Source organism: Falco peregrinus, chromosome 1 (genome assembly GCF_023634155.1).
Source record: "Falco peregrinus isolate bFalPer1 chromosome 1, bFalPer1.pri, whole genome shotgun sequence".
NCBI lineage: Eukaryota > Metazoa > Chordata > Aves > Falconiformes > Falconidae > Falco > Falco peregrinus.
The window spans coordinates 117,290,106-117,315,774 of NC_073721.1; the positions used below are offsets into that span (position 1 = coordinate 117,290,106).

Below are 25,669 nucleotides of genomic sequence, written 5' to 3' on the forward strand. Positions count from 1 at the left end.
AGAGGCAATACTTCTCTTTTGAGTTACATGACAAAGTTTTTAAGAGTTTGAAATGCATTACCTAGTAATCTGTGTTGCAGTCAGATTTATTCATGAACATCTGTTCCATGTTAAGGCTATTGCCCTACCTCCCACACCCAAGTTTAAAAGTCCTTTTTTAAATTTTAAACTAATTTTTAAACTTTTATTTTACAGGTTTGCAAAGGTACAGATTAGTGTATCAGCACCTATTATACCATTCCGAGAGACAATAACAAGACCTCCAAAAGTCGATATGGTGAATGAAGAAATAGGAAAACAGCAGAAAGTTGCTGTCATACACCAAACAAAAGAGGACCCAAATAAAATTCCTGAAGGAGTTCAAGTTGATTCAGATGGGCTTATTACAATATCTACTCCAAATAAACAAGCTACTCTCAGCGTAAGAGCAGTGCCACTTCCTGAGGAGGTAACTCGACTTCTTGAAGAAAACAGCGACTTAATTCGAACTATGGAGCAACTCAACACATCTCTGAATGAAGAGAAAAAAACCCATGAGATAAATCAGAAGACTCTGGATAGGATCAAGGAATTCAAACAAAAGTTGGAGCAAAATCTGCAGGGAAGAAAGTGGAGAAATGCTGTTGATCAGATCTGGTCATTTGGACCACGGAAGTGTGGGCCTAATATTTTGTTATATAATTTTGAGGGCTATAAAAGATCTGTGTGGCAGTGCCTTGGGAACCCTGTGAAAGAAGCAAGTAAATACAGAGACTTTGACAACAGCATAGTAAGTGGATTTCAGCTGGCTACGCTTTCAGGTCCCATGTGTGAAGAACCCCTCATGGGTGTTTGTTTTACAGTGGAAAAATGGGAAATAAATAAAGTTGGAGAGATGCTGTCGACTAGCAGTCAGGATTCAGGGAACTGTGATGCCGTAGAACATAAACAAAATGAAGATGCTGCTCTAACGAGCAGTTGTGCTGATGAAGTTTGCAGTGCGAATGAACACCAGGACAGCAGTCAAAGTGTTACAAAATCAACTGAGAAAATTAGTAAACACAAGGGAGAAGTTTTACTTGCAGATTGTTATGGTCCCTTCTCTGGACAACTGATTGCCACCATGAAGGAAGCTTGTCGTTATGCTTTGCAAGCAAAACCACAGAGGCTTATGGCAGCAATGTACACATGTGAAATTATGGCTACTGCAGAAGTTTTAGGTAAGACAGACAAAATAAACCTTTGTCAAGAATTTTCTTTCTGAGTTCTAAGGTAAGGTTTTATAAATTAGGCTGTATCAGGAAGTATAACTTGATTAAAAGTTTTATCAGAAGCCTTTTACATAGTTCTCCAGTAGATTACAATGACTCTGTGATGCCTGTAGTCTTTATAATATTCTGAATGAAAATTCAGCATTCATTGTGCTTATCTGAAGCATATGCATAAATAGCAATGCTATACTAAGTGCAAGGTACCAAATGTTGCCTTTTTATGAAGTTTTTATAATATCAACCTGAGTAAACATGAATATCAATATTGTGCCTCATAATTAAGCATTAGTTTCATGAAGACATGAGGAAACCTATCCTGTTTTAAAAATGAGTGCAGAATCTTAGTAAATGCTATTTCAAGATGTTCAGGAAAAAAAGAAAGTTGAGTAGTTTTTTGATTATGGGGTGTTTTTTTTTCAGTAGCATCTGTATCCTTCTGGTATGCAAGTTACTGACTGCAAACCCAGTGCATACCAAATTCATGTCAGTTACATTACCTTACCACTTACACCTACTTAAACTTGGTTTTATGACCTACTTGCAACACCACTTAGTTAACATAACATCTTGGAGTTTTCCGTGGGAGTTGCTTGCACGCTGAGTCTGATCCAGTGCACCAAGATTTTTGTTAAAACTAACTTCCATTGCATTTAAGCTATCAGTAAATTGACTATACTAATCATGACAGAAATTATAGTATATTTCACATCCAATAATTAAAGATTTGTTAATTGTTGTAAAAATATCATCTGTTTTGCATACAAGCATAATGATAGCAGTATACAAACCAGATTGGTCTGAGGAGAAGAATTTACAACTGCATGTAGTGAAAAGAAGTGCCTTTGAATGAGCAATTTTTTTGTACAGATGCGCGGTCCTGTTCCTTTCTGGAGGTACCCTCTAGCAGGCCTGGTTAAAGGTGTCCTGCTGTAAGCTTATTAGCGCATTACCTTAAACTACAACTTCCTATGACGTAGAACTTCTGCATTTCAAACTGTCTTTAATTATTTTTTAACATGTAAGAATGCCTGTCCAATTAGACTTTGTAGCATTACTCATTACTGGTCCAGGAGCACAATACGTCTGAATTGCTACCTCAAACTACAGGGAAATTATCAAATTTCAAATTACAAAAACACTGTGTGAATTGCTGGTTTTGAAAATGCCCACTGCTGGAAAAGCATGATTGTTTATAGTGATTAACATGCATCAGCTGATAAGTTGTGCCATAAAACCAAATGGAAACATGGCTTTCTAATGTGCACATATACATATATATATAAAAAAAAATTATAAAAATATATAATTATTTATCTTAATGAGTGTAATTTAGGATTCAGGCATGCAAGAAAATTAGTCCAGGCTAATGAGTGTGAGTTGTGTGGTAATAACCATGGACATGCACTTAGTTCATTACAAATTAATAGGTTTAATTTTTATTAGGGAAGTTTTAAGCTAATAAATTGCATCCTCGTTAGGGGAAGTGAAGAGCACACATGCTAACAAGTAAGACTTGGCAGTTGACATGTGATAAACCACTGACTTTTGTAACTTTATTCTTTTGTTTGATCTTCCGTATGTTGATACCCAGTTGAGTTTAATCTATCTTCACATTAATCTGCTTGTTTCTAAGCTGTTAGCTTCTGAGAAAGCTAGTTCTTTTATAAAGTTCCTTATTTCGGTATATAAAGGTTTTTCCATCAGACTTTTCTGACAATGAAAATAAACTGAACTGGAGCTGAGGAGGGGAGCAAGGGAGGAAGCACGCAGTAATGGCTTGCAAGCTTATACATGTCCAGTGTAACAGGCCTTGGGTTTAGACTTGGGTCCCGCATACATCTGATGTTTCCCAGCAGGTATTACTTGGAGCATCTCATTCCTACAATTAGTTCACTAGAAAAATTCATTTTTACACAATCCTGCTTTATGGAACTTCTATGTAAACTCCCCAAAGCTGAAGAATATTCTGAACTAGTATCATGTGTTTAATTATTATTAGCTTTTGCCTGTTGATATTCCTACCTTTTGAGCTCTTCTTCCTTAGTCTAGGTGTTCCGGAGACTGAAAGCTGGACTGTCTTTTCATTTTGCTGATGTCATTGAAACTTAGTTGGGAAGATGCTTTACCAGACTCAGTTTGTAGCTTTTGGGCTTGGATTTTCATAGCAATTCTTATGTCTTTATTTTTTTAAAAATAAAAATATTAAAATTTTGGATCACAGCATTTTAGGGGACAGTGCAAATCAATTTGTAATATTACCTCTGGCTCAGTTGTATGAGTGAAAACCTGCAGCTTCCAAAACAGAAGAGCAGCTCATCCTTCCCTGTTTACTGAATTTGTGATGGCCCCATGGCTCTTGCAAATGCTGATCCTGTTGTCCTTCCACAGTATTGCTTTCCAGTATGAAGCTTAATTATTTTATTTTTTTTGCGTGGAGGGAGTACGGAAATGAGTTTAGTGTTTCCACTTAATGCACTGAAATATCCTTCAGTAAAGTGGTGAACAGGACTGAAGGAGCTGGTCTTAATATGTATTTAAAGTGAGTCTTATGCACAGGTTTGTTCTCTGTGTTACAGCACCTTGAAGCTGTTCTTGAAGTAGTATCATGTTTTCAAAATAACTGCTTTAACTGCTTCAAACAGGAAGATCTTAACAGTATTTCGTGGTGATTGATGCTGCTAAATCCATTCAACTAATTAGTGTAGCGGTAGAACCAGTATTTCTTCAGTATACTGCTGTCTGCCCATAGTGGTAAAACGGAAGACCTTATATAGCTTCTTTGTGATAGCATTAATTAAGGCAATACTCCAGACTGCTTGAATGAAATACATGCAGCTAGAAACCATTTAGTAAGCTATAAATTGTCTTCTGGCTTATATGTTTTCAAAGAATAATCTTCAGTGGGTTATGGCCAAAAAATGTGCATCTAAAGTGCTTTTTCATAAATGTTACCTTACCTCATTAATATGTGTGCAAAGTTTTCTATGTCTTACTTAACTTAAAATATTTATTTTAATAATTATAATGTTAATAACCTATAAAGTGGTTTTGAACTTACTTGCTTTAACAAATAGCTTTAATATATACTGTGTAGTACATACACAGTATGTACAGTGACCATGATGTGGTGCTCTTTTGCAGCGTGTATGTTTAAACTTGCATTTTAAAGCAGTTAGTGACTTGTGAGCTGTGCTGAGATAAGACCCTTTCATATCTGAGAATTTTCTGGACTCACTGAAATTTCCATGGAATTGAAATTGCTAGTTATGTTAACAAAGGCTGTACATCCCTGGCAAGCTCAGTGACTTATCTTCAGAATGCCTTAATCTTTTTTATGATTTTAAGTATAGAATTTTAAGTATTTCCTCCATTTCCTTGTGAGCCATAAGAAGACTATTGTTCATCGTAAAGGTGAAGTTCAGTCAGTGGAACAGCGAGGAGGTCCTGGTAAGGGCAGGAGCAGAGAAAATTATCAGTTATGACAGACAAAACACTTCAACCCCCATTTTATTAGAGAACTATAAACTCTTGAAATGATTGGTGCTGAACTGATGCTTCATTACCTGCATCTGACAGGAAGATGTAACAGTACTAGCTGTGTGCTTGTGTGGAGTGCCTTGAACAAGGATCAGATTCTGTATTTAAAAAATAAAGGCACATGAACCCACTGCAATATTTTCTCTGGTATCCTGCAGAAGGCTTACAGTATATATGCAAATCAATATCTGTGGCTATAATATGTAACGAAATCTTTGTCAAGTGAGAAAAGGTGGCAAGTATTATGAAGTAATGCATATTTCTATTTATTTCCAGTAAGAGTCAGTTTTGCCCAGCTGTTTAAAAGGTAGCAATATGCATTTGTGTTTTTTAAGTGCAATATAATAGAAAATATTTGAACCTCTTAGAAATTGATATAAACTTGTTCTTCATGGCAAGGTACTTTTAAAATTAATTTTTGCATCCAATACTTACTATCTATTTGTAAATGAAAGCATTCCTAAAGCACTTTCTTCAGTACATAGGTTGTATTGTGTTTTTATTACCTTGATCAACACAAATGTGTTTGTTAGTATTTATCTGTAGAATGCTTAACCCATAAATTTGCAAAAACATTTTCCAAAATTAACCTAAAGCCTACCATAAAGTCAAACATGGCCATTTTCACATCTCCTACTTTCATGGTATAGACACTGTATTTCAATGGATTGAATATTAATTTGTTAAAGAAAAATAAAAATTAGACATGACTAAAGACTGAATTAATTAAAAAACTAATTGAACATATTAAGCACGATAAATATGTAGTATTTCAGATAAACCAGCTTTCTGTGATTAGAATAGCACTGCAGTATCTGGGACAAGTACCATACAGGTACATGGGGATCCAAACAAACTTCTGAAGGTAGCTAAGATATGATTCCTGAAGCACAGTGATATGTCTTGGAATCATAGAATCATTTCGGTTGGAAAAGACCTTTAAAATCATTGAGTCCAACTGTTAACCTGGCACTCTATCTCCACCAATAAACCACATTCCTAAGCGCCACATCTACACATCTTTTGAATACCTCCGGGGATGGTGATTCAACCACTTTCCTGAGCAGCCTGTTCCAGTGCTTGATAACTGAGTAATGTTTCTCAAATACTTGGTTATAAGAAGTAAAGCAAGTCAGGTACATAACCTGGCAAAGTGCCTTTAAGAAAATAGTCATATGATTGTATAAAATGCACCTAGTACAAGCATTGTCTAAATCCGTACAGCTGTAATGATGTGTTAAATGTTACTCATATGGTTCTGCACATTGTACTGGGAAAACATGTTGTTTGCTTGAATTTAATGGGTCCACTTAATTAATCCGCTTCCAAGAAAGAATTTTAGCCAAAGAAATGATGAATTTTACTCAATGATGAATTTTCCCAAGCAAATATTTATGTATTTATCTTCATGATGCAGAAAATAAATACATTGGTAAGCTCATAAAAATTATGTCTTTGCAGGTCGTGTGTATGCTGTCTTGTCCAGAAGAGAAGGCAGAGTGTTACAAGAGGAGATGAAAGAGGGGACGGATGTGTTTATTATTAAGGCAGTCCTGCCAGTAGCAGAAAGCTTTGGTTTTGCTGATGAAATCAGGAAGAGAACTAGTGGCCTGGCCAGTCCGCAGCTGGTGTTCAGCCACTGGGAGGTAAAAATATCTATTCATTCCATCTGTTTTGGTGATTATTTCCTGTAGATGTGGCAGACTGGAATAATAAGCGGAAAAGGTTAAGTTTTGGTCAAGACATTTGATTAATTCCTTTCCGAAATGAAGAGGGGGGAAAAAAGTTGCTTTGTATTTGTCTTGTTTCCTTTTATAGATATGCTGTTCAGAAATTAATTTATGTTTTGTTTAGATGGCATGCTTCGCTATTTCAATAGAAAGTGAGTCCTTCACAAATGAAAGTGATTCTTCATAAATGTGTTTTCCTCAATTTTATGTGCCTTTTTAAATGAGTTCTCTGGTAAACTTGTTTGGGGAGTGAAAAAAACACCACTCAACCAACCCAAAACACAAACCAACCCCAGCCTACTGCTAATAGAAAATGTAACAATAAATCTAATGCATATGAAAGTTAACCTTCTAGGGGTTAACAGACACCTAGGGTTTTGGGGTTTTTTGGTCCTTACATCCAAGTCAACATATATTTTTATTCCTAAAGGCAAAGAGGATAGATTTCATTATTTCAGAATTAAGTCTGGTGATAGTAAGCGGTGGTATCCTCAAAATCATTCCCTTTGGTCATCTTTGTCACTTAAACGGAGAGGTGAAAGTGAAGGTGTAAAGAAAATGTGCAAGTGGGAAAACTGATAGTGTCAACAGCTGATAGTGCACTGTATTTTAGTCCTATGATGTGGATAGTAGATCTTCAAGGAGTAATATAAAAAGCTGTAAATCAGAGTTCCTTGTTCAAGGCAGACACACCTGCATTGTAGAGCTCCTCTGAGGACTCCACTGAAGGAATTAAAAATGAATTCAAGGGCAAGAGTAAGAGGGTATAAGCTTTTCACATTAGATTTTTAAAATATCTGAAGTCTAGGTTTTTCTGGTTTTGGTTGTGGGTGTTTTTTTTTTAAATCAGATGTTCTTTTATTTGGTGTTAGGACCATAGAAACTTTTGTAAATGGATTATAAAGTCTTTTTTTGTTTGGTTGGTTTTATTTCATCTTCTGATTTATTTTGTGATGTCAAATATGAAGTCTTTGAGACTACAGATTTTTGAGGTCAGTGGGACTAGTATTCCGTGCAGTTGCCAGCTATGGTGTGTTTACCATTGTTTCTCTCCAAAGTATGTGCTTTTTTTTCACGTGGTATGGATTCTTCCTCATTTCTAGTAGCCAAACTGCCCTACTAGGTAGTATCTGTTAAGTACTTCACTACCAGTATTTCTTTGTTAGTAATTGTAACTGCATCAGCAATTTTATGTGGATGCTAATGGAAAAGGAGGATCTCTGTAGACCAGCCAAGTGCTATCAAAGGAGTTGGGAATCCTGGAAAGAGTACATTTCAGAAAGTACATTATGTCTTCATTGGCAGTGGTACCTTACTGGCATTAGAAATTGCAGTGGACCAGGGACTTACCTGTCCTCCAGTACAGATTCATTTAACCTTCTTGTAGCTAAGTCTGACTTCATGGAGAACCATAGAAGGGAAAAACAGAGATACACCGAAAGAAAGAGGAAAAAAAAAAACCAAAACCAAAACCAAGAGAAACCCGATAACTGTCCTCCATAGATGGTGTATGCACAAAAAAAAATACATAAACCTGCAGCTTTTTGGGTATAGGGATCTACGTGTAAGCCAGTAACAGATTAGGTACCTCAAACCAGTGAGGACTGGCAATATTGCGTACAGTTGTCCTCTCAGTCTTGGTTGTTCTCATTTGAGGTGCTGGTGAGGTTTTGTGGATTAACTAGTCTTTTGTCTGAACAGCCTCAGGTATCAGTGCCCTAAAGGAACATCAGTTAGAAGGATGTTAATTCCAGCTAATCATTGTTTTGTGCCAGTTTCTTTAGGATTTGTAGCTACTGTGCTCCGATACTAAGCAAAAACATAAACCCCTTGCCTCTCTGACTTCCACTTCTATCCCCAGACCTTGGCATGTATGTTCATTCTGTCAGGTGTTAGGAATTTCACATAAGAAAATGTTCACATGTAATTATAGATATGCATAGGAGAGGGAGATTTGAACAACTGGCAACATTTTCTAAAATTGACCCTCAGGAATGATTAGAATTGCAGCTAGTGTGCTAAAATGTACTGGTAGTAGGAAAAATGCTTGCGTAAACCAGTCACCTTTCCACCTGGCAAATCTCAGTGGGGCAGGTGGTTTTTTGGGGATTTTTTGTCATGTTGAAAGTCATGCTCTCACATTTTTGTAACAAAATAAGGCTTTTGCTAAGCTACTAGCCATGTTGGTTTTGTTTTGCATTTCCTATGTTAGCAAGTGTATGGTTGCTGCTTTAATTGCATATTATTCAAACCTTCCATGACATTCTGAATGAATTCTGCATTAGTGGTATTTTCTCAGTGTGCTCAGCTCATTAGCTGAGTACCTGGGACATATATCTACACAGGTTCCTTTTAATGTGTTGTTACCCCCATTTTACAGCTAGTGAACTAGATGCTTTTTGGTATTTTTAAACACTTAATCTCATGGAAATCATATGCGTAAAGTATGTTTAAAGAAATGAAGGTTTAATTTATTTTTTATTATTCATTTCATTAATGCGATTTGTAGACTATAAACACAGGAAGGTCAATAATAGAGCCTACATTTAAGTGAATCCATTTTGGTCTCTGTGGAAATCAAATTACCATTTTTTTTTCTTCAGTTAATGAATGTATTTTCTGTAGTTCAGATTGCTGCAGCCCCGGGGGATGGAGCAATACACGTATCAAGGTCTGTCTTGTGAGATACTCCTTTTTTATTCATTTCTTCTGTCATACTTATACAATTTATTCCTGCCTGTAGAGGATGGCACCAAATAATCATTAGTGAAAGCTTTCAGTTTGGTCCAAGTTTAAACAGATAAATTTCAAGTTAGTCAAGTATTTTCCTTTATGATATTACTAGGCAATATTAAGTGTACTGGGTTTATGTGGCTATATTCTCTTAGATTTCAATATAAACTTTTTCAGAATTCTTAGTTTAAAATATATAACTTTGGGATAATTATGAACTCCTTGTATTTTTTTTTAATCTTTGAATTAATAATGCACCTTCAGTTAGTTTATGTTTTTGCCTGAGCCTGTTCCCTTTGTTCTGTCTTCATTCTTTGCAGTGACTTTTTTTTACTCAGTCATGTCATTTTATCTTAATCGTAAGGTTCTTTGAACAAGAAGATACTTGTGATTACACAATGCTTAGAATAATGGAACTCTAATCCCATTTGGGAAATCTGTGTTATAGTAAAAAAATAACGCACATGGCTCTTTCAGATGCTGATTGAATTCTCAGCAAGTGCAGAACTTGTCAGACATCTACTAGTTGTAAAGTTCTGAAATGTGTAGTATTCCTGTTAACTCACATCTTTTAAATAATGGTTCGTTCTTAGATACGCTTTTTCTTGGGGGAGGCATGGGTGAACTGTAAACACGTTTAATTTGAATTCTTTTTTGGTATCCCTTCTAAGTAGAAGATTTAGGGCTCTGAAGATAGGTAAGAGAAGGACTGCATGTAATAAGTGGTAAGAATATCAGGCATTCTGAATCTGCAAGTTTTATATTCTGAATTTTAATTCATTCCTTTTGAATTGTAAGTCATTTTACGACTCAGAGGATGAAGGCTTAATATAGAAGTTGCTGGATGAGATTGTCAAGCATGCATTACACAGGAAGCAGACTAAGGTAATAAGAGAGACTCCAAGAATCTGTGAATCTACACCAGGTTTGAATTGTAGCTTTACAGGCATCATTGTGCCAGTGACAGTTTAGACATGTAAATGGATTCTAAGAGTAACCTGGAACCTTTCAAATATGAAAAGCTCATTGTATTGGTCAGAACATCTGAAGCTAATTAAAAGAGTAAATAGAAGTGCTAGTGGTGTGGCTTTAATTTTCCCTCTTGATACGTTTTTCTTAAGTAATAGGAAAGAATGCAACAGTAGAGCCACACGTCTCCTTTTTTCGTTCCAGTTCCCGAATTCCTGTTTGTAGCTACTGACCGAAGTCAAGGCTAAAGCTCAGCAGTCAGTGATTGAGACACAAAGAAAGATGATGGTCTTGAGCCAAAGTTAACTTGTATGAGGGGTTTTTTTATAACTACATGTGTAAATGTTCATTATTACAATATTTATTGGAAGAGGAGTTCTCATATCTGACTTCAGGCATTTTAAGGCCTTGGCAGTCCCCTTTATATATTGTGGATGGGATCTCTGAATTACAAAATACTTTTGGATGCTTGTTTTACTTGTAGGGAATCTATACTGATAATACATGTCTGTAGGGTAAGTGTTTGAAGTTTGACCACAAGTTATTCTGTCTCCCCTTAAACCTTCTATCTTTGAAAGAAAACAAGAAGTTATTAATCTGATACTTATTGTATTTTTGTAGCTTTTGCAAGATGGCTATGGATATGAAATAAGTTAACTTTTCTATTGGGTTTATAACATCCATCTTGATGGCTGTCTGTTTTTTGGGGTCTTTTTTAAATTGTATTTTTGCCAGACCTTGTAATTTGCAATTAAGAGCTGTTGAGAGAAAATACTCCTGAGGAGTACAGACAGAAATAAAATTGGGAGTTTTTTTCCATGCAAGTTATGAAGAAAGCAATCTGTTTTCATGCTTTCTTTTAAATGCTTGTGTAAAAGTAGATATAATCTTGAGAAGAAGATACATTGCCTTTATTTGTTTGATAGATAAGTTGATCTGTAGTGATGCAAATGGCAGCATTCTGTGAAGCCAAGATTTGACTACAGGGCAGTCAAACAATTGGTAAATAGGGAGGCTGAAAATTGTTGGATTTTTTCTTCTTTCAGGATGTGGTATAGAGATCAGCTATTTATAAAATAAGCAAGCTGGTACACAAAGTGTTTGGTACAATGTGAAAGTTTGTGTTTTAACAGAATAACTGTGACTTGTTTTTATTTTGAGAACATTTTATGTGTAGGTGCTTCTGTAAAATTCTTTAGCATATTGCAGATATTTCTCTTCCCACCCTCTACTGCTTAATCCTCATCCCCAGCATGATGTTTTGTGGGAGTGTTTCAGGTGCTCAGCACTTCCCTCAGTCGCTTGGTACTCCTAAGCAGGAAAGGAGGTGATACCTGCTTTCCACTACGATGGAATGGATGCAGCAGAATGGAGAAGCTGAATCTGCAGCGAGAATATTCTCTTCCTTTCTGAATAGGAAGCATTTGGGGCCTGTAAGGGCTTACAGAGGAATAAGATACCTGTTATGAAAGGGTTTTTCACTGAATAAAACCAGTAAGACACCGTAGTTGGTTAAACAACAATCAAGAAAAGACACAAACTTGTAGAATCTTTCCCTGATTTTTTAAGTTGTGGTTTCTTTCAAGGACAGGCTGAGATCCTGACTGCTTTGAAAGCAGTTTTTACCTGTTCTTCAATTGTATATTGCTGAAGGAAAGTATTTCAACACAGTAGTACAGAAATCACTTTAAAAATGGTATTCAGACTGCTCTACGTTACAGGTTATGGCAGCTTCTAGTCATACATGCTTTTCTAGTCATCATGCCTTTTTACGTGGGGTTGATGGAAAGCAACTGTTGATGCGGAGATTGCTTTTGAAGTTGCCTAATGTCATCTTGTAACGCCATTCTAGGATCTGTATTTTCTTTCATATGGAAGTAAGGAATGACTTGGTAAACTACCTGTCCATACAGGCACTGGCATGGTTATGTGTGAGGTGGTAGTGTGCTGCCACGCTGCCAGCACTGCTTTCCTGACTGCAGCTGCTTGGGTTAAATACAGGAATTAGCCAGTCACTTGGGTACCTCTGCATTACGCTGTGTGTGATACTCGAGGGAGGGCTTACATATGGAGGTGATGGGTCTTTCTGGATCTGAGGTCACAGGAAGAGTATAGTCAAGAAATTAGCCTCTCTTTACTTTTGAGATTCATCTCTTCCCTGCCCCTGCTCCACATCCCAAAATGTACAAGACACTAGAGCCCACCTCAGTCCGCCTGACCTCAGGCTTACTGCGGTACCCTGCCTGGTGTTCTGTGTTCTGGTAGCACAGTGCCAGTATCCGAATGGCCTTGCACCCTTTGGTTATGCTCAATGCAGTAGCGCTTCTACGGAGTTACCCTGTATATTACCAAAAACCCAGCAGTTTTCCAAGGTCACATAACTTCTGCAAAGTTCTGCCATTTTACCAGGAAGGTAGATGTAGTTTCTGTTTCACAGTGCTGCTTCAGACATCTAAGACAAGCGTATCAACTGTACCCTTATAGATGTATGGTCTGTGTCAGTACTAAGTGATGGACACCATTTGAACTGTGAATGTTCTTGAAATATCTTTATAGCATCAATTTTTCTAAGGTAGAAAGGATTCTGGTACACTGAAGCCTGTATCATCTTTGAAATTGTGTATAATAGTTCTTTTGAATATTTTTCTTTTCTGAAAAACAGCTGCTGGCATAATATTTTTCCTGGCATGCTAAGGGCTGCTTGTGGTAGTGCCCAATCACACTGAATTTAGTGGTTCTTGAGATTTCTTATTAAGCAGTTCACAAAGGCCATAATGTTGCTTGCTGGGCTTAAAATCTTCATTGGACAGTGTAAGACTGCTCTTTCTATTCATGGGCCAACTACAGCATTTTCCACACTGATATTTGGCTCAAAAGAAATTTTCTGTCCTCATCAGGCAGTAAGGACCAGTAAGGGAAATGCTACTAGGAACATGGCTGTGTTCCCAGATCTGCCTGACCTTTTGGATGAACTAGGCAGATCCCTTCTGTTTGCTTTTGATGCTTCTCTCAACCTTGTTTTGCATAATTAGGCTGCCTTAGGCAGAGACTGTTTCATACCATCATTTTGTGAAATACACTAGACAATGGGACCCAGATCAGTATTGGAGCCATCTGGGTGCCACTGAAATGCAAGTAATAAATCATCCTCAAATTAAGGCTTAAAATTTCAAGTCCTCTTGAATTGGAAGCGATCTGTTCTAGCTCAAATCTTACTGAAAAGTTTGATTAGCTTACATAATCATTTGCAGAATTTAGTACACACTGTATTGTCCTTCAGTATTAGCATAGTATACTCATAGTATTTGTATTTTTACGGATTGTTACAGGTATTCACATTATTTCTTTGATAAAGATACAGGCATTTATTGTTTGAATAATTAATGTGTAGGTTGTTAGGCTAAAAGAAAATGACAGCTGTTTTGCCTATTCTACTCTGCATGCTGTTACTAAACAAGTCTTATGAGACTTCATTATTTGGGTGTGTTGGTTTGAATAGTTGTGATATTTAATGAAACATCTCGCTTTAGATAATTTTCCTTTTCTAAAGAACACCCTTGCACTACAGTATTTGAAGTAATTATTCACTTCTTTTGAGATACCCAATTCCAGCTGACTTCATTATAAAAGGTGTTTTATTTATACCTAGGGTGGTCTTGTAGTTCTGCAGTGACCTATGGAACATATTCTTCAGCCCGTATTTGACTGGGTTTTTTGTATAACGGAATTTCAGTGAGTTGCTTTTACTTTCAACATATCATATCAGCCAAGACTTTTAGAAAGTAGATCACTGAAGATATTGTTAAACAATACTATCAAGGAAAATTTCCATCACTTAAGAATTGCATTTGCAATAACAAATTTAAGAGTTGGATTGGCTGCTGTGCACCAATTCATTTTACTGTATTGCATTGTATATGGCTTTTAGAGAAGACACTTGTTCTCTAACAGAGTAAACACTAGTCCAGTCATCCACAATGTAAACCTTGATTTAGAATTCACTTCTTAAAAGAAATTGTTTTCAGAAGAGCCTTGTGGATGTAGTATAGAAGTATTTCGTTGTGTAAATGAGGAAGCAGTAGCTGTCTTGCTGGCTTTGTCATTTACACTTTGGAGGAGTAATCATGTGTTTGTTCTGGGCTGTTTGCAGTTAAGGCTGCTGTTGTCCCCACCAGATCACTGTGGTGTTGAATAATAAATAGGCATAGGCCAGTGGCTGGTTTATGCCTTTACAAAGGAAAATTCCCAAGTCCTAGCAAAATTTCCTGATGAAAAGATACACTGTTTTCTAATTGTCAAATTATACACAGTATGGTGGTATTTAAAAATATACTTTGCCATAATGCTAACAATACCATTATGTCATTGGTTTTATGGTGTATCTTCTAATTTTGGTTGCTCCTGATATCTTTTGTCTGTTATACTTGGTATAACCAGTTTGGCTGTTTTCTTGTCACCCCTGCTCAGTGGTTCCCAGACATGCAAGGCACCCAAGCAGAATTACAGAAAGGCAGACTAAAGACCTTTGATAGAAGGTGAAATGAATTGCTTGAGTCACTTAACATGCCTTTCACAGCTGAAAAATCTTTATTTTTAATTTCCAGTTCTGTCTTGATTGAAGTTTTTGTTTAGGAGTGTGACTTTTTGAAAAAGCACTGTTAAGATGCTATCACATTGCTGTTTTAAAAATTAATCTTAGGCTATATGTTTTAGGTTTGTACTGAAAAACTAGTATGTGGAATCATGTAAATAATTTTAAATTAGAAGTGACACGCAACGTAGAAAAAATAACATTTGTGGGCATTTTCATGCTTTGATCTTTCGGATCTTCCAGGATCCACAGTAAATGCCCTCTGTTAAATGGCTACATCATATTCCAGAAGGATTGCTCTGTTTAGAATCCAATTAATCATTTAGGACTTTATCCAGACAAAACCTCAAATTTCTGTCACAGATTCCAGAGTCATCCCTGTGCAGTTCCCATGAATACAAACAATAGCTCAGGGGATAAAAAGCTTCTCAGCTCTGATTCCAGGAAACCCAGATCCACCATTCTGACAGCTACTATTGTAAGCAAATTGATGACAATGCTTTTGGAGCATTATATGGAAACATTTTTTTTTTCCTTTTGCTTGCTTGTGCTGTATTAACAGAGTATGGGGAATGATGGATGCCACCTGCTATATGCATTTGCTGTCATTCATTAATATGACATAAATAGAAGAGGGACAGTATAGACTATGCTCTCACCTTCACTTACAGAATCAGAACTTTTAAAGAAGAAAATTACTTTTTTTGTTTTGCTGTCAGTAACGCCTCTGTGTAGTGATATTAGGGTTATGTTAACATGGCTATTTGCTGACTTCTTAAAGGAGAGGCACAACTCATGCCCCAGGTTCCAGCTGACTCAGTAGATCTGGCTTCCTCTTTCTCATTACTTAACCTTGGTGTGGTAACACAAATAGCGTATTCTAATTTAACCTTGTCTTTTGCCGTGTGGACACACCATTCAGATAGACATGATCCTGTAACAGAAATTTTCAGATGCAACCATAACTTGCCCTAGAAACAGTATGTCGTACCTGAATTATTTGGACAGGTTGAGAAGCAAAGCTAGCTCCTGAGGTGGCTTTTGAGACTTATTTATGTCTCTTTACAGTGCTGCTCTGCATCATGTAGCAGTGCAAGGTTTGCTCAGGATTCTGTAGCCCCGTGCTGCACTAAGTTTGCAGGTTTACCCTTGCTGGCTACCAAGTACTAAGTAGTACATACAACTGAGCCTCCTGTTATGTTGGCTTTCCTGAGCGCTAGATACCTGTTAAAGCATAATGGATTATTATCGGTGGAAGAAGTATCCAGTGCAAAACTTCTGTTAACATCAGTAGAACAAGTCTTTCATAAATCATTGAAAGAGCCGGTCTGTCAAGCCTGGGGATTTTCTTAAGCATCCATCACTAAATATCTAAATATTTCCAGGTAGATGAGATCTGTAAGCTCAATTTTGTATACTTTTGGACTCCTCTGTTGTAGTCATTCTTCAAGAATCACTGTTTCGCTGACTCTCTCTGAGCCTAACTTCTGGGTGTTAGATTTCTTGCTAATGTGAAAAAAGTCCAACTTCATCAAAGGGGGTAGTAGCAGCCTTTTAAGTTATCGTAGTTTGTAGCTGTATAATCTCCCTCGGCAGTACAGTCCGGAGCAAACCCACTGAGCATGGATCACCTTCTCTTATTCACGTGTTCTTGGACTTTGAAATTGTTGTTTGTTCAGCTTTTTGGGTAGATCATGAATGGGGAAATCCCTGTTGTTTTTCCATCATTAAGATGTTCAATATGAACATCAGTACAACTTCAAGTCAACATGCAGTTTCTGCCCAAAAGTTGGAAAAACCCAGTAGTCTTCACTGCTCCTTTTCTTTATTTCTGGTGCATAAAATAATGGTAAAACTTTCAAGAGTGGGTTCCATTCTTTTTTTTATTAATTGAGGTAAGCTGTCAAGGAATCACCTTTAAGTTTCTAGGCATTAGTTATAGGGCCCTATACAAGACATCAGAATGAGTATGACTCGGGCAGATTCTTTTATGGTTAGACAGTCCTTTTATGTTAAAAATAAATGTAGAAACATTTGGAAAGCTAAGTTTCATACTGTTTATTTCTGAGCTCTGCTTACTTTTGGTTTTCAGCCAGACAACCCTATGCGTAGTCATTTCCCACCTAAATAATTGAGATTGGATGTCACTTCCAGCATAAGTAACATTCCACTTAACTATACATAGTTCTGGTAAATTAACTGGAAGTAGAATTATTTTTGTTGGTTATGGGGCTTAACATACTATTTTGCAGGGCTGAACCTACAATATTACCTAACACAAAATAGCCATCTTCTGCCACAGTCATTTTCTTAACTCCCCCAAAAGTATAATTTGTTGGATTGTGTTAGGTGTTATTTAAGATGACGTATTAAATTCGGACTTTACAGTTGATATTTCTAGGGAAAATTGTCCATCTTAAGCCATCATTCTAGTTCTTGCTAGTTTGTGTAACTTAAATAAGCTTTAAGAAATCTTTCTTAATTTGAAGTACCGTGTGATAATTACAAGAATTTGTGAGAAGATGTTTATAACACTAGAAAAGGTTTACAATGCTAAGCTAAAATTGGTAGTTTAGGGAAATTTGTTCCCTCCTTGTCATTTGCTAGTGTTAGTGCTAATGTTACATATTTTGGAGATGATTATAGTGATGTCCTCAACTATTGTCATAACTATCCTAATTCTTACAGTAACTAACCATTGTTTGCACTCCTTTTTCCATGAGGATTTTGTTTAGGAAATGGATAAGGTATTATCTTTAGGGCTTTTTTAGTAAAGATACAATACCTGTCACTACATCTTTTGGAGGAAATCTACAGTCATTTAAGTGAAATAAGTATTTTTGAAATTTGCAACAGAACCCGAGTAACGTAATCTGGTCAATTTTATCCCTTCCCAATGCTCATGGTTAGCATTCTTGGAAGGTGATCTTCCTATGTTTAAATAAGTTCCTTAATGCTCATTAACTACAGTATTTTTTACTCTGTTTTATGGTCAATTGTCCACTAATGGGAAAGGAAGTTGAATCTCAGAACTATAACCCTGTCCAATTTTGGTTGGTCACCCAGACATCAGTTCACTAGGGAGCACTTCCCAGATTTGATTACACATACAAATTACAAGACCTTAAGACTTGATGATCACTCTTAATGACTTAGGAGTAATTTCTAGTGCCTGCAAGGGTTTAATATATGAATAGAAATTAGGTGGATTCTTAGGAGCTTAGAACTGGGGGGTGGGGGGTGTCCTCCTTTTTCTTTAGGTCTTAAAACATTTACTTGAACAACTAAAACTTCTTAAAGTAATGAGAGTCACTAACAGTAACGGAATAAATTGTTATCTTGGGCTAGCTAGGTAAGCATTAAGCCTAGAATTTGTGTGAAATCTATGTAGTCCAAAGGCAGAGAGTAAATATCTCTTCAGACTGTCTTGGGGTATTAAAAATGTTGTAGCTTTCCTGTGCAAGATGAAATCAGGAAAGGTTTTAAAGAATTTATAAGATCATTACACCTTTGAAATACTTGCTGTGGTAGTCTGAGAAGTGTGGGGTATATAGGATGAACTGGGGATAAAGACGTGTCCAGTTATTCTCTGATCATCTCTCTTCTTGAGGACAGCCCCTGAGATGTTAAGCTGCAAGAGCAGCTCTACTTAATATGTTACCACCAGAAGCAATAATTTTTAAAGCATCTGTCCATGCATAGGGATTGAAGAACATGGCGCACAGAAATGAGCAGAAACCTTCAGTTCTTATAAACTCTAATAAATTCATACTGAGATAATACTCAAATAAGGAATTCCTTTTTGAAAACCGAGAATTTTCTGAATGTTATTTGGCATTGTTTGCTGACTGGCAATTAAATTTGCTTTAAAAAAAAAAATAATTCATGCAGATCAACGCAACTGGATTTGAAAAGCTGTTGTGGTCTTTTGATGGCAAGTGCCACATAGTGTACCGTAATTCTTGTTTTCTGCTTAAAAAGCTAATTGCAGGCTTTCCAGAAAACTCTTGTCTGCTCTACTTTCATACTTCTCTGTATCAGAGATTGATTACCTGAAATGTGCTAATAAACCGTTGTACTGTTTTACCTTTTTTTTCTTTTTTTTTTTCTTTTTTTTTTTTTTTTTCTTTCTATAGATCATTTCAAGTGACCCATTCTGGGTACCAACCACTGAGGAGGAATATTTGCACTTTGGGGAAAAGGCAGACTCAGAGAACCAGGCCCGCAAGTACATGAATGCAGTAAGAAAGCGAAAGGGACTTTATGTAGAAGAAAAAATTGTGGAGCATGCTGAAAAGCAAAGAACTCTCAGTAGAAATAAGTAGATGTGTCTGCTTCCTTTCTCTCCTGACTCAGCTAAGTGCGGGTGGATTATTTTCTATGCAGCAGATTCAAAATTTCATGGGGACTTTGTTCTTTGACACCACTTTTCTTACACACTGTAATGTCTGTGGCTTACGTTTTAATAAACTTAAGCCTTTCCAACTTACCCAGAGAAAATAGTTTGTTTATTTAAATAAAATATAGGCATATTTGTTGCAATTGGTCTCAATTTTTAAAACTTACTGCCCTGTTGAACTTTGTCACAGGATTAGGAACTCCCAATTTAATTTGTTTCTGATTTATCAGATTTAGAGCTGGTTAGCTAGTTTGTTGCAAATAAACTATGCACTTAATTTAGCTCCTTAATGTGTTTGACTCTGTTTTTAAAATTTATTTTAATTTCTGTGATGTATTTGTTAACTCAGCAGTACTTTCCATAGTTGCCTCTGTGCGAATAGATGTAAGCCTGTTAAGAGTTTCTAAACTATTTGTTTTACTTTATTCCTCATGCAAGCAGTCATCTAAAGCAACAATGTCTCTTCTTTAAATCAAAAGGCAAAGATAGCACATGTGGAAGACTAAGCACTGCAAACCAAGCACCATTTGTCTTTTTTCCCTCCTTAAAACACATCTTACTAAAAAGTTCATATGGTTATCCTAAGCTGGGAGCTCAGGAGGCTCTGAACTAGGCACACACTACCTTTGCAAATCCTGTGTGTTTACAGACTCCTGTAGAGAAACTTCTACCCATTCAACCTATTGTCTTGAATTCAGTGAATTTGCAAAAATATACAAAAAGTCTCGCTGTTTGCAGGTATCTAGGATGCAGAAGGCTCCAAAATGATTCGGACCAAGACTATCCAGAAAAAAAGCCCTCACAGGGCTTAGGTTTTAGTTAAGAAAAAGGGAAACCTTGGATAGACAAGAAGCATGATGCATGAATTATCTTGTCATTTGCCGCTTAGATTTGTAAAAGGAAAGGACAAGAATTCTAGAAGGTAAAGGCTGAATAGATGGGTGTCCTTGAAGAGTTTCTGATAATTAGTTAAATGAAAGGAAAATAAGTCCTCAAATCTTGTGCCAACTGACTTTCTGCTACCTCTTGTCTTTGCTAATTGCAAAGAGTTCTGTTTCCAGATAACCATGCAAATATGTTGTTCTTTTCTTTCCAGAATATAATATTTTTTTAATTTGTGATTGCCTTGTACTCCTTTAGCACCTACTTGGTCTTTCTAAATAAATATTATCTGTGTGTCAATTAATGCAGCAGGCAGAATTTGCTCATATCCTTTTTGCTTCTTACGGGAAAGAAAACTGTTTCTTGTTTCACAAGCAGAATGGTTTTGAATGCCTAACTTTTATTTTAAATAGCAGCCTTTTCTTTTCTAGCTTGTTTGCTTTCATTATGGAAATGTTTCCTTTTAAGATTGTATTTATGAATTATTCAGGCAAATGAAATATTTGCCTTTCTTAGAAGGTTGTTCCATAAATTGCTGTTGTTTTGCAAGGGGTGTCTGCAGAGCAGCCCTATTAGAGCTTGAACAAACATCGTTAGGCAGGTTGGGCACTGCCAGCTGGTATAGGCATGGAAGGCATGGTAACTTCATGCAGCCTGCAAAGAACAATCCAGACATAAATGTTTGTCATGAGATCTTGGTTAATACAACTGCCCTACTAGCTGAATCGGAGATAGTTGAGGATGTCTGGCCTGCAGTTACAAAGGTGCTTGAATAGGTGATGTAGAGATGGACAGTTTGGTCGTTGTTAGACTACATAGTTGTTAACCATGATCTACTAGAGTAAGCAGAAAGTGCATTAACATAGATTTTAAAAATTTAACAATAGCTTTCATGTTTTATTATGGTGTATTTTTGGATTGCATCTCAAACAGCATAAAGATGATAAATCAGGATGTTGCAACACTATTATTTCTAAAGAGCAAAACCTGCTAATTAGCAGAAGAAAATCAAACCAACCTGCAAGAAGTGCTAGCAGCGATGTTTGAAATCTGTTTTCTTTAGTAACAGCTACTATTGGGAAGAGAATCTAATTGCTTACGTGCCATGAATTGGTAACTGTTTTTCTCTGGATTGTTCAAAAGTAACTTGATGTCGCTGCTTTTCTCCAGCTTTGTTACACATACATAACAATATGACATAATTTTGGGAAAATCTCTGCAAAGCGGGATAAATAACTTGCTGATGAAGCAAGCCGTGGAAAGATTTAATTGAGTATTAGCCATTATATACTTTAATTTTCCATTAACAGCTTTATTGCTAAATATAATACATATTTAAAATAAGCATACACTGCTTTTGAAAAATTTTAGATGTGTTAAGGTTCAGTATACTTTTAACTCTCCAAGAACTGCGCACTCAATTGATGTGATTTGGCTCTACTGGCTTTAGTAGAGTCACGGCTCCTTATAACTGATTATGTATAAAAACAACAGTCAGCTTCTATGTGGTAATATTTATTAGAGAATGGTAACTGTTCCCTGGCAAGCCATATGATAATGCAAATAATTCCACTTTGTAGAAAGAAAAAACAAAAATGGCGTTAGATTTCCCCAGAGAAGAATAAAGACCAAGCAGGGGCTAGCAAGTCCCTTTCTCTTGTCTCCAGCCACAGTTCTTTTATCTTCTTGCTTTAAAAATCCTTTGTTTTCTCAAGCACTAGTCATCTTAGGTGAGTCACCTTTTTTTTTTTTCTCCACATCTTTCTTTCTTTCTTTCTTTCAACAAACTTCACATACGTTTTAAAGCAGGAGTCCTAAAAAGAAATCAAATTATAACTGGAGTCTGTACTGTGTTTTCTTTCCTTATCCCTCTTCCCATGTTAGTTTAGAACTTCAGCTGCAGCCTCAGCATTACAATTGATGAGGGGACAGAAACACTAGAGAAGCACAATGTTTCGGTACCAAACCACATGGTTCCCAAATTAGGTCTGAATAGTCTCTTGACTCCCTGCTAACCTTAGGAATTAACTCTTCTTGTTTGAGACACTAATGTTTGGACACTTAATCTGAGAGAAATAGAGCGTGTCACTCCTTCATCAAGTCGGCTGCTGTGCTAACAGGAGAGAAGCATGTGACATTTGAACTGCACACTGTACTTCTGATAAACTCAGAGCATGCAAGAGCAGCTTTGCCTGTAAGTGATTTTGGAATGCTTTAGTAGATTGAATACTTACTCCGATAGCAGAGGGGTCCTGGAAGGATTCTTGGACTCCAAATGGCCATTGTTTTGAGTTGAAACTGTCTTTAGCAATTTGAGGTTGGTTAGGCAGTCACAATTAGAAATGTCCTTCACATTTCTCACAGTGCATGGTAGACTCCTGCTTTTGTGTGTGTGGTGTGAGTTATAAATATATCAAGCCATAAAAAGTCTACAGGAAGGTTGTGAGCAGCACAGTTCAAGTACTTGCAGTCTTCTTGTGTACTCTTCCCATAGTGTAAGAGGGGAGAGGTAAGTCAAGTCAGACTTTACAGTGGGTGACAAATAAGCAACAAGATTCCTCTCTTGAAAAGTTGTGGGCAGGAAGATTCTTTAATGCTACTTGAGGAATTTTTAGTTGATTTTTCAGACTGCCAGATTAAAAGGGAACCTTAAACTAACAAGTTTGGTACAGCCAGGCCTGGCATGTTGCCATGCCTGAGAAAAATTACATTACGGGGAGTTACCTTGTAGTTTGTGCAACTGGCTGGGACCCACAAGAGTGAAAGAACTTTGGCTTTTGCTAAGTGTTTGCTTGTTCTTTGTTTCCAACAGATTGGGTGAGGCAAATAAATGTCTCAAATATCGATGAGAAACTGGACATCAGTTTCCTTCTCTTACTTTACACAGGAGCCAACTACACTGTACTGGGCAATTCTGAGAGTAAACCAGCACTGTTGATTAGAGAGGTCTTCCTCAAATACATCTGTCTGAATCTTTTTTTCATTTATAAACCTAGTGCCAGACAGATGAGACAACTTGAAGAATAGAAGCCTGCAGGTCTACTTAAAACCTTCCCCAGAGTGCCTTGGCAATAGAACTTGAACTGGGAGTTCAGGTGACTTTTTTTTCCTGGCCCTGATCATAGCAGCCTAAATTCTTTGGGCAGGGTATCTATAACTATTTTTCTGCTTCTGTTAGGGTTTCTCCTTTATAACTTTAGTTTGGTGTACAATGCTGTGTAGACTTTTCTGTGCTTCTTCCTGGCTTCCTTTGGAAGCAGAAATAGCAGTAGAAGAGCATGTGCAGGAAAGGATGTGAATGAGCTGGATCATTTTGTCAGCACCAGTTTTTTTTTAATGCTTGGTTTGAATTCTCACATAGCTTCTGATTCATTTTGATTCTTGTTCATACCAGACTGCCTGTGAAAACTCAGGAGTTGAAACTAGGCAAGGGAGTAGAGTTTTCTTTGTTGCATCACATACAGGATAAGGACAGTCAAGAAAAGAGTGCTAAGTTTTTTTTTGTAGTTCCTGTTGTAACGTTGACACACAGTCCTTTGGTATTCATGAAATGTTTTGAAATCCTTCCTTGAAGGGTGTTAAATGTACTCGTTCTTCTTACTGCATACTACTAGATCCCCACTTAACAGGATGCTTATAAGAAGTTTCCATCAACTGATATTACTTCTGATATATAAAATCCATAGAAATGAAACTAAATCTAAAGCATGATTTTTTTTTTAAAATGAAATATTTACATAAAATTTCCAGTTAGTAAACGTTCTCTTAACACTGTAATTTGAGGGGGTTTACATTGTTAATAATGTTCTTATTTTGACTATAGCTAAGCTTTTCTATGGATCTGAAAGCTTTTTCATTAAATTTGTCTATAATATGTTACCATTGACAGAAGTGACCTGAAAACAAATGTTCTAAGCTAAGAAGTATTGTGAAAAGCATGGATACACCAAAGTTGGTTTGGTTTTTTTTGAACTTCAAGCTTACAGTTGAGTTCTTCAGATTCACCTACAACATCTCAGCTGAGACTGCGTGGTGTAAGACACAGGATCCATGTTAGTAGTGTTGTGAGGCACAATGTGTTTGGAGGGGGGAAATCCAAAAGGCTGATGCCATTTCCACAGTCATAACTCAAGCGTCTTGGGAATTTCTACTGAGTGGGATCCAATGAAGTTGGGGAAAGGCTGGCAGAATGTGAAGCAGAATCTCTTTAAACCATGCATAGATATGTCTGTAAAGTGATAAAAAGTGCATACCTTTTTTATTGTGCTGTTCTTTACCGGTTTGCACTCCTCAAATTTGCAGTGTCTCTGATTTGCTTCTTCGATACAGCCCTTGCAAGGAGAATAGTGACAATGTTAACGTGAGAGGCCTGGTTGATTTTACTGGTGCTTAGACAAATAGTTTACGTGCAAGCTAAAACATTTACGTGTAAATACAGTTTTGATTTAGCGGTATTTCTGAATTTTGGTGTCTTATCTACTTGATGTGGCTTAGTCATATCCTCTATTGTCAGTGTGTGCTTTTTGATTTGTTTTGTGCTAGTTTGGATCTACTGAAAGTAGATAAGATAAAAGTTATTACTGATTTTTATAGTTTCTGTTAATAAACTGAACGGAAAAGTTTGGGGGGCATTGGTCTTTTACAGCTATATCATTCCATGATTATAAAACTCCTGCAAACCATGACTAACACAAGGAAAAAATAGATACCATGAAGTAGTGTGGTTTGGGCTCTTTGGCAGAGACTTCTGTTTCAACAGATGCTGTTTTCCTACAGCAGCTTTATTTATTTATTTATTGTTAATTTATCCTTCCTCCCCCTCTACTCATCCCTCCTCTTTCATTTCCTATTTTACCAAGGATCCAACTCCATAACCCCCTACTGATTCTTTAGAGGAACATTTTTATTATCAATTTATGTACTACTTTTTACTGAAGCTGCTTCTCTTTGTAAAGATTTGCTGATCCTGGAATTTAAATGAAAAAAAAAAAAAAAAAAGAAAAAAGAGAGGAGCAAAATTCAGTAGTGTTCCTGTTAGCATTTTTGATGGCCATATTAAAAGGCTTGTTCACCCTAACAGAAGTGGCTTGTCTCAGTATTCTCCAGTGAGATATCTAGATGTATTCCGCCCCCCCGCCCCCAGAACAGCTGTTGGTGTAAAAGGCTAACAATAAATAATAATCTGCACAGGTAGCAGAACCAAAACTTTTGTTAAAAGAATCTGTAGCCTTTTTAAACCCTGCATTCTCTCCATGCTTGCAGACACTTTGCAGTCCCCCGAGAGGGAGGGGATTTCCGTAACGTTACGCTACTTTTTTGTGGAGTGGACACAAAGCACAGCTAAAATATGCATTTTCTTAAGTGGAATTACAAATGGAATTACAAATTACAAATCATCATCACCAATTCAGTGCTGCCTTTTTCCCATCTGTGGAGATCCCTTTCCAGAATTTTTTGTATGGTTCCTTTACACTGTAATAAATTGTCAGGTAATGAATAAATCACTCTTGGTTCATTGCTTTCTGCATGATTTATGCCAGTGTAAACTGCTACCTTGGAATGTGTTGTCATTTGTTTT

General features: G+C 36.7%; 1 protein-coding gene across 2 annotated transcripts in view; it reads left to right on the forward strand.

Moving 5' to 3' along the window:
• Positions 1–25,669, forward strand: part of EFL1 (elongation factor like GTPase 1) — a 122,689-nt gene that overhangs the window by 61,794 nt on the left and 35,226 nt on the right. Inside the window, exons 18-20 of one of the 2 annotated variants that reach the window (XM_055811140.1) lie at positions 196–1,199; positions 6,249–6,433; positions 18,947–19,299. In XM_055811140.1, the coding sequence (XP_055667115.1) occupies positions 196–1,199; positions 6,249–6,433; positions 18,947–19,135 (1,378 nt within the window). In that variant the 3' untranslated portion in view covers positions 19,136–19,299. Of the gene's footprint in view, positions 1–195; positions 1,200–6,248; positions 6,434–18,946; positions 19,300–25,669 lie in introns of those variants that run through there. The other variant, XM_055811148.1, reaches the window with a different exon arrangement.